The sequence below is a fragment of the Neofelis nebulosa genome, chromosome 7 (assembly GCF_028018385.1).
Source record: "Neofelis nebulosa isolate mNeoNeb1 chromosome 7, mNeoNeb1.pri, whole genome shotgun sequence".
Classification (NCBI taxonomy): Eukaryota; Metazoa; Chordata; class Mammalia; order Carnivora; family Felidae; genus Neofelis; species Neofelis nebulosa.
The window spans coordinates 94,574,009-94,590,327 of NC_080788.1; the positions used below are offsets into that span (position 1 = coordinate 94,574,009).

The window sequence follows — 16,319 nt, forward strand, 5'->3', positions numbered from 1 at the left end:
ACTAAAAGGATATGGAGGCTCAAGCTTCCATTTGTGTACATTGTTTTCCATTTGTGTACATCATTAATTTGCAAGTGTAGAACTGCTAGGACTATTTTTCATGATAAAAATACTTAATGCGGGGCATGTGGGTGGCTCAGTCGGTTAAGCGTCCTACTTCGGCTCAGGTCATGATCTCACAGTTCGTGGGTTCGAGCCCTGTGTTGGACTCTGCTGACAGCTCAGAGCCTGGAACCTGTTTCAGATTCTGTGTCTCCCTCTCTATCTGCCCCTCCCCTGTTCACGCTGTCTCTGTCTCATGAATAAATAAGCATTAAGAAAATAAAAAAATAAAAATACTTAATGCATTTAATGAGAAATTAGTCTGTAATTAACACATCTCTAGTTTATCCTAGATAATTTTTAAAGGCAAATATAGTCATGTCACTCCAATTCTACTTAAAACTTGCTTTCATAGGTGACAGAGGAAGAAAAAAGCAACTTGCTTTTATAATTCCCTAGCATGAAAACCAAAGCATTTAATATGACTTTCACTGTTCTGGTCTCTCTAGTCTCATCCCGTACTGTTCATCCCTCATTTTCTGTACTCCACTTATTTTGGCCTTCTTTTAGGATTTCTAAATGTGTTTTCCTCCTATCCACTTTTACATATGCTGTTTTATTTCAGATGAACTTATCATGGAAATTTGGCTTAAATAATTCTTATTTGTCCTTCAGATCTTAGTTCAAGTATCTGCTTAAGCTAAGTCAGATTTCCCTGATCTATATTCTCCTAAACTTAAGAGTGATTATTTGCTAACTAGGTTATAAGCACGATGAGTACAAAACTGGGCTGCAACTCAGAGTCATTGGAGTTTAGATCAGAAGTACAAGCAAGCAGGGCACCTGGGTGGTTCAGTCAAGGTTAAGTGTCCGACTCCAGCTCAGGTCATGATCTTGTGGTTCCTGAGTTCGAGCCCCACATCGGGCTCTGTGTGGACAGCTTGGAGCCTGGAGCCTGCTTCAGATTCTGTGTCTCTATCTCTGTCCCTCCCTTGCTCACACTTAGTCTCTCTCTCTCAAAACTAAATGAACATTAAAAAAAAAGTACAAGCAAGCAAATAAGGCAGTAAAACAAGTAAACAGATTCGTAAAGTCAGTCCCTTAAGATTTCAATTTAGTAGGTTTGCATTGGCAACACTTCACATTTTTCAGAAGTTCCTTAGGTGATTGTTCTGCTGTGCAGTCAGGATTAGAATTACTTTATGTTAAAAAAGGAGCATTATATCCCAATTGAGTGGGTAGCAGGAATACGTGATGACAAAGAAAGGTTACAGGGAAGAGGTGACTGATATGTGAGGGAAAATTTGAAGGATGGATAAAATATAACAGTTGAAAATGAGGCAACAGTATTGACAAAGAAATGAAGATGAGGAGACAGGACATAAGGTTAGGGAATAGACAGTAGTTCGTATTTATAGTATGGTAAATTTCAAAGGAACGGCTGCAGATTAGAGCTTTGAAAAAACTAGAGAGCCCAAACCCAAGCTTGCCATATCTAAATATTTTAGTAGTATGCAGTCTAGGCACCCTAACATATTTTTTTTTTTACGTTAACATACAGTAAATGGCCTTTTTGCATATGGTTCTATGAATCTTAATGGATAAACAGATTTGTAGAACCATGATCACAGTTAGGATACAGAACTGTTCCATTACACTGAAAAAAATTCCTAGTGCATCCTCTTTGTTGTTGTCCACCACTATAATCACCAGCAACTGCTGATCTCTTTTCTTAGTTTTTTCTTTCCAGAATGTGATATAAATGGAATCATACAGTATGTAACCATTTGATCTGGCTTTTTTCACTTGGCATAATGCCTTTAAAATTCATTCAAGTTGTTACACACACCGATAGTTCTTTTTATTACACAGTCGCCCATTCATTTAAGAGTGTACCATGGTTTATGTAGAAAGTTCTATGGAAACCAACAGAACTGAGCTCTATAAAACCACCATATAAAGTTGTTTGTGAACTTCTGTGCTCACACCACAAATTATGATATATTTTCATTTCTGTTCAGCATTTTTTTTTCTCTTGAGACTTTGTCTTTTTTGACCCATGGATTATTCACAAATATGTTATTTAACTTTCAACTGCTTGGAAATGTTCCTTTGATTTTTCTTTTATTGATTTGTAGTTTAATTCAACTGTGATGAGAGAACACCCTCTGTATGACTTCAGTTATTTTAAATTTGTTAAGGTTTGTTTTGTGACCTAGTCAATGTTCTATCTGGTGAATGATCCATCTACCCTTGGGGAAAAAAAATGTATTTCTTTCCCTATTGTTGAATGGAATGTTACACAAATGTTGATTAGATAGTTGGTTGATGGTGGTGTTCAGTTCTTGTATCCTTGCTAGTTTTGTCTACTAGTCAACCATTACAAGAGAAAAGCATTGAAGTTTCCAACTATAAATGTATTTAACTTTTCAGTTCAGTTGTTTCCTTTTAGTTATGTCAGACTTTGATTCATGTATTTTGAGGGTTCGGTGCATATACATTTAGGATTGCTCTCTTCCTGGTGAACTCACAGTTCTATCATTTTGTAATGTTCTTTATCCTTGATAATTTTCTTTGTACTGAAATCTTTGATAGGGTACAGCCACTCCAGCTATGAGTGTGCGTATTTTTCTACCTTTCTACTTGTAACTTATCTATTCATATTTGAAGTGAGTTTCTTTTACATGGTAATAAAATGGAATGTTTTTAAATTCATTCCGACAATCTGTTTTTTAAATGGTGCATTTAGATCTCTAACATAATGTTTGGATTTAGGTCACCCATTTTATTTGCTTTCTGTTTTGTTTCCTATTTCTCTATTTCTTTTCTGTATTTTTTTTTTTTTTTTTAGTATTTTATCTATTGTATATAAAAAAAATCTTTGTAGTTTTTAGTAGTTGCTCTAGTGATTACTACATACTTAAGTTTTTTACTGCTCAAGTGGAATGTAAAAATTTACCATCTTCTCCATTCTTCTTTATATTGTTATGTATTAAATTTACATATATTGAAAACCCCACCATACAATGTTAATATTTGCTTTCAGCCATTAAACATTTTAAAGAACTCAAGAGAACAATTTATTATTTATCCAGATACCATTTCTCTTGCTATTCCTTCATACCTGATACTGACTGCCTCCTTCCTCTGTCCTCTCCATTCTGTTATTGAGCCTATCTAGTAAGTTTTACATTTTGATTATCCTATTTTTCCAGTTCTAAGATTTCCATTTGATCCTTCTTTTTATCTTCTATTTCTCTCTGAGATTTTCTAAATTTCTGTTCTTTTCAAGAATGTATGCTCTTAGTTCCTGGAGTTTTCTTTTTTCTTTTTTTGAGTAGAGAAATCTGTCTTTATTGGCTAAACAGGCTACTTGGGAGAGATGAAACAGGAGGAGTAGGTGGCCCAGATGCTGGGCCTGTCCTGCTTCAAAGGCTTGTAGGTGGTGAAGAACTTGCCCACGTAGTGGTCAATCACCTTGGGCTTAATTTCCACCTGGTTGAAGGTCTTGGCATTGTAGACAGCCAACACACTGCCCACCACCTCGGGCAGGACGATCATGTTCCACAGGTGCTTCTTAACCACCTCGGACTTCTCCATGGGGAGAGCATCCTTCTGAGGCTTCCTCTGCAAACTTCCGTTCAGCTGCCACCACTGCACAGCCCCATACAGCTGCATCAACGGCTTGTAAGACGCGTCCAGCAGCTGGTCTAGATCCACACCGTGGTATGAGAACTTATGGGAAGGTGCGCTTCTTCTTCTGCTCTACTTCTGCCATCTTGTCGGCCTTTTTTTCTGAAGCAATTTTATATACCTGCTTCAGAATCTTGTCAGATAATTTCAACATCTGTGTCATCCTAGCAATGGCATCTGTTCTTTTTTTTCCTATGAGAGTTAAAAAATTTCCTGGTTCTTCATATACTAATTGTGGATTATTTCCTAGGCATTTAAAAATACTGTAAAACTCTGGGTCATGTTTGTATCCTATGGAGAATGTTAATATTTTTGTTTTAGCAGGCAATCAACCTGGTTGTAACCTGAACTATAAATTCTAGTCAGTCTTTTGCAGTTGCAGTTTCAGTATCAGTTCCATTTTTAAAGTTTTGCAGTGATATTAAAATATTCTGTGTAGGAGACACTGAGTGGCTGGCTTGGAAACTGGGGGCCAGTCTACCTCTTAGTTCAGTTGTCAGTCTTGGGTATGCTGTTTAGGATCAAATCCTTAAATGCTCAACTCAGGAGTGAGATCTAAAATTCATAAACAGGGGCGCCTGGGTGGCTCAGTCGGTTGAGCCTCTGACTTTGGCTCAGGTCATGATCTCACTGCTCGTGAGTTCGAGCCCCACGTCGGGCTCTGTGCTGACAGCTCAGAGCCTGGAGGCTGCTTTAGATTCTGTCTCCCTTTCTGCCCATCCCTGGCTTGCACTCTGTCTCTCAAAAATAAATAAACATTAAAAAAAATTAAAAAAAAAATAAAATTCATAAACAACTTTATATAAGGTTGTTTTCCCTAGATCTTCCCTTTGCAACATTTAGTTCCCCAGGATTCCTGTTTTTGGTTCTTTGGCAGAAAGCTAGGGCTTTAGTTACCCAACTCTGGAGTACATATCACACAACTGCATCGTTCTGCAGTGTGAAGCACAAAAGACAGAAAAAGAAACATGTAACACATGTTGCCCTACACTTTCTGAGTCCTATATTCCAGAAGAGAAGGTTTCCTACTTTCAGGATTTTAGGTGCATATGGGCTCCATATGCTGCTGTGATTTTTACCCCTGCAGGACTGTACGCAGACTGGGCCATAAGAGAAAGGAGAAAAGAAAAAGAGAACTGGGGATTTCTTTCACTGTTTCTGAGTGTTAGTAGTCCCCTTCCCTCTTCCTCAAGCCAAAAATATAAGGCTTTTCTTTGAACTCTCTTAGTCATGCCTCAGCAACAATTTCTAATTTTTAAGTGGCCTTAATCTAGGTTAAGGAACACCAGAGGAAAACTGGAAATCTGCCCCCACTTCAGTGTTACTTAAAATTCTAGTCTTTCTGGGAATGCCTGGGTGGCTCAGTCATTTTCCTGATTTCCTCATCTTACTGGGAACTGGAATCTTTGCAGTTCAGGTATTAAAATAATCTTCTTAGATGATATGGATATACAGTAAACGTTGAGAACCTTTACTATAACGAAACAACAGGAGAGATAGCTGGAAAGATAATTAAGGTAAAGTATGATATGCTGTCAATTTAAGGCAGAATGATCTCCATATAATTTGAAAATGAGTAAGAATGCAGTGAAGGTTTCTGATGTTAGAATCACAACTATACATTAAAACTAACCTGGGGGCACCTGGGTGGCTTGGTTAAGCATCTGACTTTGGCTCAGGTCATGGTCTTGCGGTCCATGGGTTCGAGCCCCGTGTCAGGCTCTGTGCTGACAGCTAGGAGCCTGGAGCCTATTTCAGATTCTGTGTTTCCCTCTCTCTCTGACTCTCCCCCATTCATGCTCTGTCTCTCTCTGTCTCAAAAATAAATAAACGTTAAAAAAAAACCACAAAAATTAATCTGGAGAGGGGCGCCTGGGTGGCTCAGTCTGTTAAGCGTCTGACTTCAGCTCAGGTCATGATCTCACAGTCTGTGAGTTCGAGCCCCACATCGAGCTCTGTGCTGACAGCTCAGAGCCTGGAGAGTGCTTCAGATTCTGTGTCTCCCTCTCTCTCTGTCGCTCCCCAACTCATGCTCTCTCTCTCAAAAATAAATAAAACTTGAAAAAAAATTTAAAGAAACACAAATCTGAAGATATATAAAACAGATCACCAGATGAAAAAAACAAAGTACAAATACAAGGCTACTTCCATTAAAGTAGGCAGGCATTAAAAGTCTGAAAAAAAGTAGTGTCAAGAAAGGGTGCAGATGGAATGGTCCTGTGGGAAAATCTATAGTTCCTTGGGAACTAATTAGATTTTTTAATTTTTACTTTTCATTTTATTTATTATTTTTTATTTTTTTACAAAGTTACACAGGAATAAAAAACACTGGGAAGGGGTAACCCCCTCATCCCCAGGAGAGGGCCAGGGGGACAGAGGCTACCTGAGGTATCAATAATGATCAAGGAGTTTAAACCTAGTTGACTGAAAGAATTCCACTTTCAGAATCAGGAATGTCAGACAAAGTAGATAGGCAGGGAAAAAATGTTTGGTTTTTGACATATTAAGTGAGAATCTCTGTAAATGAGATTTATAGAGAGATGTCCAACAGGCAAAGGGAAATAAAAATCTAAATATAAGAATTTAGAACTAGAGATACAGACTTGGGAATCCCTGTCCAAAGAGTAAAGTTAGAACTATAGAAGGAAAAGACCATTGAAGACTACATTATAATAGGAAGAAAGCATCCAAAAACAAGAACTATGGAGAAGAAGGAAAATTATCTTAACTACCTGAAGATAAGACAGAGAAAGAACACTTAAGAAATTAAAAAAGGAGCGTAGTGGCACAGAGATGCCTGAGGAATAGTGTTTCAAGAAAGTAGATCTGAAAATAAATTCCAAATATTATAAGGTTAGGGAGTACTCAAGCAAGTGAATCACTGAATGTAGTATGTTTCTATGCTCTTCACTCTGATCAATCACATCTTCCTTTCTACTAGATCATTTCCATCAACACACCACCATACTCTGGCATGAGTCCTCTTACAAACAAGCAATCAAACATATGTCTTTCCTTATCTTCACATTCTTCTATTACCTATCCATTTTGTTGTCCCCTATCACTGCCAATTTCTTGTGTTGTCCACCTAGGTTGTTTTTACTCTTTCACTCACTCTTCATTGCTCAGCTATGTTTTAGCTTCCAGTGCTAATGCACTACTCAAACTGCTTGTCAAGGCTATGTAGCCAAATCCAATTCTTGTCATACTTGGTTTATTACTAGCACTAACCATGAAACCTTGGATGGATCACCTAATTTTTGAGGCTATTTCTATCCTATAAATGGAGGGAAAAGAGCATCTTAAATAATCTGCAGGTCTGAATTCAGCTTTAAGGTTTTAAAACAGAAAAAATAACAATAAAATATTTCTTAAAATATGAAGATCTGAGAGAGCAGCATTTGTCTATGTTAAAATATTTTCCCACACCCTGAGGTATAAGTGGCAAATAAATTATACTGTATACAGTGTACATGGGATCACTTTATATACATTTCATGGGGAAATGATCACCACAATCAAGATAAATGACACATCCATCCCCCACACAGTTACCCTTTTCTTGAGGGGGAGGGTAGCTGTCTTGAAATATTAAATGGAAAGAAAAGAAGGTTAACTTTTCCTTTGCTCATATGCAAGTTGTAGAGATGGCCACAAGGTATCTAGTTAGAAGTTTTATCTGTATTCTCCCTATATTCTTTGTATAAATTGTTATTTCTCTCCATGTGTTTTTGGATATTTTCCATTTTAATGATTAGAGGTCACTAAATCAGCCCTTTATTGGAATTTTTAGGTCTTCAACTGTTGTGTGGCCACTCTAGATATTTCAGAGTCAAATCTAACTACTTACCAATGAAGTTTCTGTAATTCCTTCTCATTCCATTCCTCATCCTGAATTAAACCAGGAAAACATTCAAAGGGATGCCTGTTTGTCTCATCAGATCTGATCGCCTCAATAACTGGAAACTCATTCCTAATACCAGACTTCTGAAGATTTTCTTTAGCAGAACATCTAGCTTTCTTTTGTTTGATATAAAATTCACTTTCACTTTCTTCAGTTTCAGATTCAGAAATCACTGGGATTTTCCTTGTGGTGTTTCTTGTGCTTTTCCTCAGGTGAACCACTGTTTCTTCAGGATTTCTTGCTGTATTTTTCTTACCAACTGCAGCTTTCCTTCTAATTCCCTTTTCTGTTTCACTCTCTTCACTAGACAAATCTGATGAGGACTGCTGCTTGTAAAATGACATAGACACATTTTTTATTTTCTTCGATTTTGGTAACAACCTTGCATTTTTCTTAAAGTCAGAGGTGACCATTCGTCCTTTTTTAGGACTAGATATTTTGATTTTCTGGTTGACAGTGAGTAAATCACATTCACTGCAGTCTTCCTTGTTTTTACTTTCATGGCCCTCACTAAACTCAAATGCATTTTTTAAGGTTTTTGTGGGCTTACTGATCAAACTGGTAGTTTCATTTAAGTCTGATTTACTTTCTTTTTGATGCTTTGGCACTGCAAAATCTGTAACTGCTTTAATAGTGCTATAAGACAGATTATACTTCATGCATTTTTGTTCTATCACTTTTTTAGATTTAAGTGGTGTCATTAAAATATAAGCTTTCTTCGGATTAAGAGCCATACATTTTCTTTCTTCGTCCAAGAAAAACGGTTGCCTTAAGGTCAGAATGTCAATGGATACATTCGATTCTTCAGTTCTCTCTTTAATTTCATAAGACAAAACCAAAGATCAAAATCTCAAATTAGCTACAAACAAAGCACAGATTTTTTTTTTCTAAAATAAAATATATATATTTTTTCTCCATAAACTCCATTGTACACACTACTGTCATTATTAGTTTTTCAGAAGCACCGGTTGATTCAGATTACTGCCCCTTCAATTGTAAACATATTTTTTATACCAACCGGTCCTTGACTTCTTAAAGTCTACTTAGTGTACATATAAGCTCCTCTGTCTGGCCTTCAATGTAGTTCTAATCTCTCACTGTACTCAAATGTGAACCAAATTCTATGTCTACTACACCACGGTTTTCCTGATTCTCAACTTTTCACTAATATCATTCTACATGGAAAGTTTTCTTCACTCAAAAACCAAATCACTACCTGCTTCAATTCCATTCTATAACCCACCTAATCCACAAACTTTATCCTGATTCTCTCATTTGAATGAAAACTCTCCTTCAAATTTCCAGAATACTTTTAAATAATGCCATGTTTGACAATGTGCCTTGCATTATACTTAACAAATTTGTCTTTGAAGTAGACTGAAAAAAAAAAATCCTTAATGGTATGAATTTTGTTTTCGCTTTTGGAATCTTTTTTCTTTCTCTTTTTTTTTGCAGTTAGTACAGAGTCTTTCACATGTACAGTAAATGATAAATCAGTATTTGTTAAATCTTATTTAGGTGACATAAGAAAACCAGTAAGGTTGCAAAACCTTACTAGGTATTTAATATACGGAATGGAAGCTATCCTAATTAGGGGAATATGGAACTCGATAGGTATGGCCCTATTCTCATCCCCAGTGGTGGCCGTGGAAAGACATTTCTGCTGATTCACCCAAACTCCATGAAGTATCATGGATAACAAGCAAACCAGAAATTGAGAATCTTTATTATACTGTGTCACTAAAGAAAGCAAATTAAAATGAGAGAAATTCTCTAATTTGAAACTTAAGAAACCAGAAGCCAAACTAATTTAATTTCTAATTGTAAATTATCCAATTGCAATTATAAATATATACAAATTATAAACTGTCACAGCAACCATCCTAGTTAAATACTTCAATGACCTACACATGTTACGTACCACTTTACAAGATGAATGATAAAATTAAAGACTGATGAGTAATGTTGAATGCTGGGGAGAAAAGAAGCCACTAAATTATAATTCATGGAAAAGTGGTACTGATAAAAGGTAATCAAAGTTTCTATAAGATTTCTCAATGGAATTATCTATCGTTGTGAAGGAAGTGTTTTCTTTTAATTCCTCATATAAATCTGACTCAAATGTTTAATGGGAAATTTGAAAATTTTGAAATTTCTAATTTTGAACAAATCACTTTTAAAATATTTTTATTCATTTTATTAAATAATTTGAATGAAGATTCAAGCTATTCTGGATACTTTAACCTAAGTTACATGATCCTGATAGTCTAAACAGTATTGCCTTCCTCTCTACTTCTTTTAAACACTTATAAATGTTCTTCACTTTCACTACTTTCCACTTATAAGAAGAAATACAAAAAAATGATTTAACTCAATATGAAATTTCAAACTTGCTAATGTGTCAAGAAAAGGTTCTTTAAATCTGTTATATAGGATTTCAATGAAATCATACTGGAAATCCACACTCACACATAGCTAAACTATGGCATTAATTTAATAAAGAGATTCATAGCCTTTAAACATTCCAAAAAGTATATTTAAAATGATATACAATTCTGTTTTTAACAAAAAGATTAGGGAAGCCTGGCTGGCTCAGTTGGTAGAGCATGTGACTCTTGATCTTGGGGTTGTGAGTTTAAGCCCATGTTGGACATACAGTTTAAATAATTAAATAAATAAATAAATAATAAAAATTATTTAGTGCCAAGATAAAGGGAGGCAAACCTACAAGTAAATATGTATGGTATGTAATGTAATGGATTTTTTTACTAATGTAATGGATTTTACAGCAAATCATGCTGTATAGAAAAGCAAAACCCTATTGTACATCTGAAACTAGTAACACTATGTTAATTATGCTTTAAAGAAAAAAAAAGTAATTCTAAAAAAAAACCAACAAAACAATAAAAAAATCCCCAGACATTTATAATGACTGTAATACTTAGTCTGCCATTTTTAGATTTGGAAATTTAAGACATCACTTTTATTATATTAAAAACATTTCAAATAAGAGCTGTATGCTTATTATAAAACCAATAAAGATATATCACCTTGCTTCTGACTTTTAATTATCCTTTCATTTGTTCTTTCACAATTTTCAAGTTTCTTTGAAGACAACTTTTCGTATGCTTTCTTTCCAATTATTTCCTTCAAAACAAAAAGTTAGCTTTTTAACAGCTACTATCTATAAACATGACCTCAAGCATTTTCACATTATGTATCAAGCATACAAGTATCTAGGTACTTGCCGTTCTACAAATTTCATTAGTGGAGGTATTTAGAAACTCATTTGCCAGAGACTGAGCTTTGGAAGCACCATGTGGGCATCCACTATCTTAGATATTTCTTTTATAAATTTAATACATGTGATTTGTTAGGTACAAACACACACACACACTTTAACCCTAACTCTAAGAGCTAACCTTTCTGTTATTACTGATTACACTTTCCCAATGAGACACTGAGAAAATAAATATCAAGCAAGACATTGCCAAACTGATTGTTAAGCTGATACTTAACAGATACTTAACAAACAAAATGATTTCTGATTTGGTCCCAAAACTTTTTAGTAGCATCACACCATCACTCTTCGTATCATAGGGTATAGTAAAAGTTTACCTGATTAGTTAAGTCATTTTCTCCTCCATTTTGACAAGTATTATGCCTTTGGTCATCTGAGAGCCTTAATCGTGGTTTATTTTGGCAATTATCATGGCACACGTTTAATTCTGGGGCTGCTGGCAACCTCCTGCGCTTACCATTCTTCAGTTCTATGAGTACAAAGATGGAAATTTCAATAAATTATTATATATAAGCTGCCTTTCCATATTAAAGAATTCACTCTCAAAATATTATCTAGCAAGGGCTGTAGGTTAATGTTCATACTTTTTTCCAGCAGGGAGGGTGCGATGGGATGTTAGTCAGATTATAGTTTTGGCAAAGAGTGAACACAAAAAAGTTCTGCCAGCTACCTTTATAGTAATGGACATTCAAAAAAAAAAAAAAAAAAGAAAAATCCAGGCGCCTGGGGTGGGCTCAGTTGGTTGAGCTGGTTCAACCCTTGATTTCAGCTCAGGTCATGATCTCATGGTTTGTGGGACCGAGACCTGTGTTGGGCTTTGTGCTGAGCGTGGAGCGTGCTTACGATTTTCTCTCTCCCTCACTCTGCCCCTCTCCCCAGTTCAGGCACATGTGTTCTCTCCTTCTCTTTAAAAAAAAAAAAAGAAAAAAGCTGAATGCTGACTATGAGCAGACTGCACTACAGTTTTTTAAGTATTAAAAAATAATTTCAAGGCAGTACAAGTCAAAAACTCAATACAATATAAACTATAAACAGATAAATATGGAGCTCATGTAAGAATTTACCACTATATCAGCAGAAAAGAAGAGACATACCCAAATGACAACAATCAATGTCATAAGTGGTGCTGGCTCTTTGCAGAACATCTGTTTGGTTTTCTCTTGCATTATTTTTCGCTGATTTTTGTATGTCAGGGACAAATTTTCCAGTTTTCTGTTTTTGTCTGGCCTTTCTCTCTTTCTTTTCACAAGCCCTAAAACACAAGTGTAATATTTTTCCTTTAATTTTTATCTCAAAAAACTAAAACAAAAAAACTAAATTTAAATAAAGTCCCTCAGATAAAGTTTTATGCGCCCAGCAAAGATTACCTTTAATCTTACATTATTTAAGTCTTCATGATTCTACCCTTTCCCCCACAAAGAACTTAGGTATAAGGTCTTAAGTCAAAAGAATCAAATAAAACTCAAGTGCTTCCTACTCTATGCACTCTTACATCTCTACTTAAGCTAATCCTGTAAAAAAATTACAGGACAAATCCTGCCATTACCTATTTTTGGAAATAAATTTTATTTATTTCACCACATTCATCCACACCACCACATTCATTCAACTACTGTCTATGGCTGCTCTTCTGCTACAAAGGCAGAGTTGAACAGTTGCAATAGAGGCAGCATGCCCATAAAAACACTTCCTATCTGGCTCTTTACAGGAAAAAACTGTCCCCCCCCATTCGAAGTTATTATATTGTACTATGATTAATTAACTTATATCACAGTATCCCCTATGAGTTCCTTAAGGGCAAGAATTAATCAAATTTTCTTTGCTTTCCCTGTGCCAATACAGTGTGTGCTAAACAACTGATATTAACTTCTGAAGGAATGAATGAAAGAAAAAGGACCAAGAACTTTACACTCATGTTTAATAGGTACACCCTCTCAAAGGGTGGGTGAATGAGGATGCTTCCTGAAATGTCAACACTGTTATTTTCCTTTTACATTTATTTCATATGACAGAAATTCTAGTAAACTATTGCTTTCTAAAGATCCAAGATCAAGAGAACTACTTCAAAACTGTCATTTGCAGAAAAAAAAAAAGAAAACCAATTTACATTGGTTACATGAAAAGATACATTTGTAAAACATCCAATTTTATACCCAAAATGGGCACATTTTATCAAATGCAAATTATACCTCAATAAAGTTAGTTTTTAAAAAGTTAAGGAGTACTTTACCTTAATTGTTCCAGAAAATTATCAATATGCTCTTTCCACTTTTCTGGAAAGCCAAACATAAACTTCCTTATGAGATAATTTGGATATCCTATTCAACAAAAAACAAACAAAAAATTACCTAAAAGCCAAAAATTTTAAAGACATGTAATTGGTTCACTAAGTCATTAAAAACATATACACTTATTGCTAACTGTGGGCCAGGCACAGCCACAAATACTAAGGATTCATCAGTCAACAAAATGAAACAAAAATCCCTGCCTTCATGGAACCTGCCTTTTCATGTCAAACAGAAAGCAAACCAATAAACATACATTTTTTTTTTGTTAGATGGTCATCAATGCTATGGAGAAAAATTATGCACTTAATGGGTCAAGGAGTATTAGTGTATTTATGCTGAGGGAGGAATGGGAAGCAGACTGCACTTTTAAAAGACAGAGAGGTTCTTACTGAAATAGCATCATTTGAGTAAAGCTCTGAAGGACATGAGGTAGTGAGTTTAACATGGGATTAAAACACTGGAAGCAAAAGGGACAAAGCAAAAGGCTATGGTAAGTGTGTGCCTGGCCTGTCTGTAAAAATTAGTGCAGATGGAGCAGAGTGAAGAAAGGCTAGTACTAGGAGGCTCTTCAGAAGGGAATAGGAACAGTGGAGGAACATGAAAGATTATAAGGCCTTGTGGTCACTTCATGACCTAGTCTTTGACTGTGGGTGAAATGGGAAGCTATATAAAGATTGTGAGCAGAGGAGCCATAGGATTTGACTCACTTTAACAGGACTGTATTAGCTGCTATTTTGAGAAGTCTGTGGAAGCAAAAGTGAAGAAATAACGAGACCAGTTAGGATTTTGTAATCATTCAGACAAAAGATAAGGGAGATGTATATACCATAGAGGTCAGCAGAGGCCTGGGTTCTGGATATATTTTTGGAGATAATGCCAATAGGATGTACCTACCCACTAGATGTGGGTGTGAGAGAAAAAGGATTTAAGATCTCTCCAAGGATTCTGGCTAGCCACTGGAAACAAAGAAAGGGGGAAGACCATTAAACAGATTTCAGAGAAATCAGGTTTTAGACACATGAAGTTTGAGATGCCTGTAGATATCCTAGTGGAGATGTCAAATGGGCAGATGGAAAATGAGTTGGGTGGCTTGAGGAGTATTTTTGGTAAGAGACGTAAATTTGGCATTTGTCATCATATAGATGAAATTTAAAGCCTAAAAGAAATCAACACAGCACTGAGTGTGGAAAGAGCTCTAGTCTATCCTATTATTCAGAGGCAAAGAAGAAAGAGCAAAATAAGCAAATAAACTAAGAAGGAACAGGAAGTGAGATGGCATGAAAACTGGAATATGGTGTTCCAGAAGGCAAATAAGGAATTAAAAGGAAGTAAGTGTGATTAAGTGCAGTAAACATATATTGGATTTAACAATGTGGGGGCCACTGGTAACTGTGATAAGGGCTGTTTGGTAAAGATTTGGGGTTTAAGGCATGATTAAAGAGAATTTTTTAAAAGTGGGAAAGAATTCAAGGAATTAGATATAACAAATCTTCTGAGTTGTTTTGCTGTAACTAAGAGCAAACAGTGGCTGAAATAAGTGGAGTTAAAAGACTTTTTTGTTTGTTTTTGTTTTGACAGGAGAAGGGAGAATTACTAGAGCGATATCCTTGAGTAAGAGAAAAAAATGAGAAATAGAGTACAAAGGGAGAGGCTGACAAAGACAACATGAACAGTTCATTCATAACAAAAACAGATATAGATGCAAGCAGGTCAGTTAGGTGATGGTGAAGTTCTCTTCTGATTGTTTCCATTGCTAAGGTGCTCCCCTCCCTGCCACCTCCCCTGTGAATGGGAGAAAGGAGGAATTGAAAATTTGTAAAAATATGCAATAGTCACTAAGGAGGATGGGAGAGTGAATGCATTAGGGAAATGTGGTAGGATACCAAATGGCACTAAGAGACCACAATTTTTGCTGGTAATCACCATCTTAAAGTAGAATGCTCAGGTGTGTTTTTCTTCAGCCACATTACCGTGTTCAAGGCATAGACAGAAAATTAGATTATACCAGGAATGGGGTTGTACTGGGCAGGTTCAATAAACTAGTTAAATTATAGCCTTATAATATCTCACATGAACTTTTTAAAATCACTAGACCGACTCAAACTGTCAATAAGGGTGATTAAATTAGGGAAAAATGACCAACACATATAATAGTTTTACATAATGTGGTCAATTCTGTTTTAAAACTTAGTTTTGATTGATTCATCATTTTAAAACACCTAATTAAGAGTAAAAACATATATATCAGTTAGAAATATGGTTAACTGCTTCACTGAAAGTAATTTATCAACTAATAATGTCAGTCATTACCTGCTTCTTTCATGGAAATCCGGTCTATCATCCCTTTTAATATATAAATGTTGCCTGATAAAGTCTTAAGTTTGTTGTGCTTAATCCGTTCTATAATTACATTACTGTGCCAATATATGTTAGTGATGTCTCTAGGAGAAAATAGCGTAGTTAAGGCCAAAATATTCACATTTTACCAATAATCACAATGTACATATATAAGCATACAAATTATACTAAAAAGTAATAAATTTGCACTCCAGCTACATTAGCAGTGTTATTCATCTAATTACAAAACATCTGAGGGCCAAACATTGCAGAACTCAACTGCCTTGCTAATGTGATCCTCAGAATATGTGCCAAACTGTACTGTGGCCAAACCAAACCACTAATATAAAATTTATCCTCATCAAGGAAGCAGGGGTCTTCTCTAAATAACTGATGCTGACAATGCCTGCAACTTCATCTTAACTGATGCCAACTTTCCAAAGAATGATTTTCCTGTCCCTCTCCTCAGAGCCTATACTGTGTTAGATTTCATGCAGTTATATAGTTTGGATCCCTCTAATCTTGCGGGGTTTTTTTACCCTCACTACACAGCCAAGTGTTTTTACCTTCCTCTTTAAAAAGTACCAAAAAGAGGTTCCAGTTGGGAAAAAAACAAACTGTAGAATCAAATCACTAACCCATAAATCTACTCTTCTTATTTCCTTAAATGATGCTAAGAATATAAAACAGAAAGAACAAAACTTTAAGATGTATTAGATAGATGTTGAACATTCCCAATTCATCAGATAAACAT

General features: G+C 35.5%; 1 protein-coding gene and 1 pseudogene across 6 annotated transcripts in view; both read right to left on the bottom strand.

Moving 5' to 3' along the window:
- MIS18BP1 (MIS18 binding protein 1) overlaps positions 1-16,319 on the bottom strand; it is a 58,326-nt gene that overhangs the window by 12,639 nt on the left and 29,368 nt on the right. For all 6 annotated transcript variants that reach the window (XM_058738953.1, XM_058738951.1, XM_058738948.1 and 3 more), the window contains 6 exons: positions 15,539-15,669; positions 13,171-13,258; positions 12,035-12,192; positions 11,258-11,409; positions 10,690-10,786; positions 7,586-8,453 (listed from right to left, as the gene is read on the bottom strand). In XM_058738953.1, coding sequence (XP_058594936.1) covers positions 7,586-8,453; positions 10,690-10,786; positions 11,258-11,409; positions 12,035-12,192; positions 13,171-13,258; positions 15,539-15,669 — 1,494 coding nt within the window. The remainder of the gene's footprint in view (positions 1-7,585; positions 8,454-10,689; positions 10,787-11,257; positions 11,410-12,034; positions 12,193-13,170; positions 13,259-15,538; positions 15,670-16,319) is intronic.
- On the bottom strand, positions 1,250-7,579 carry LOC131517156 (small ribosomal subunit protein uS19-like; annotated as a pseudogene).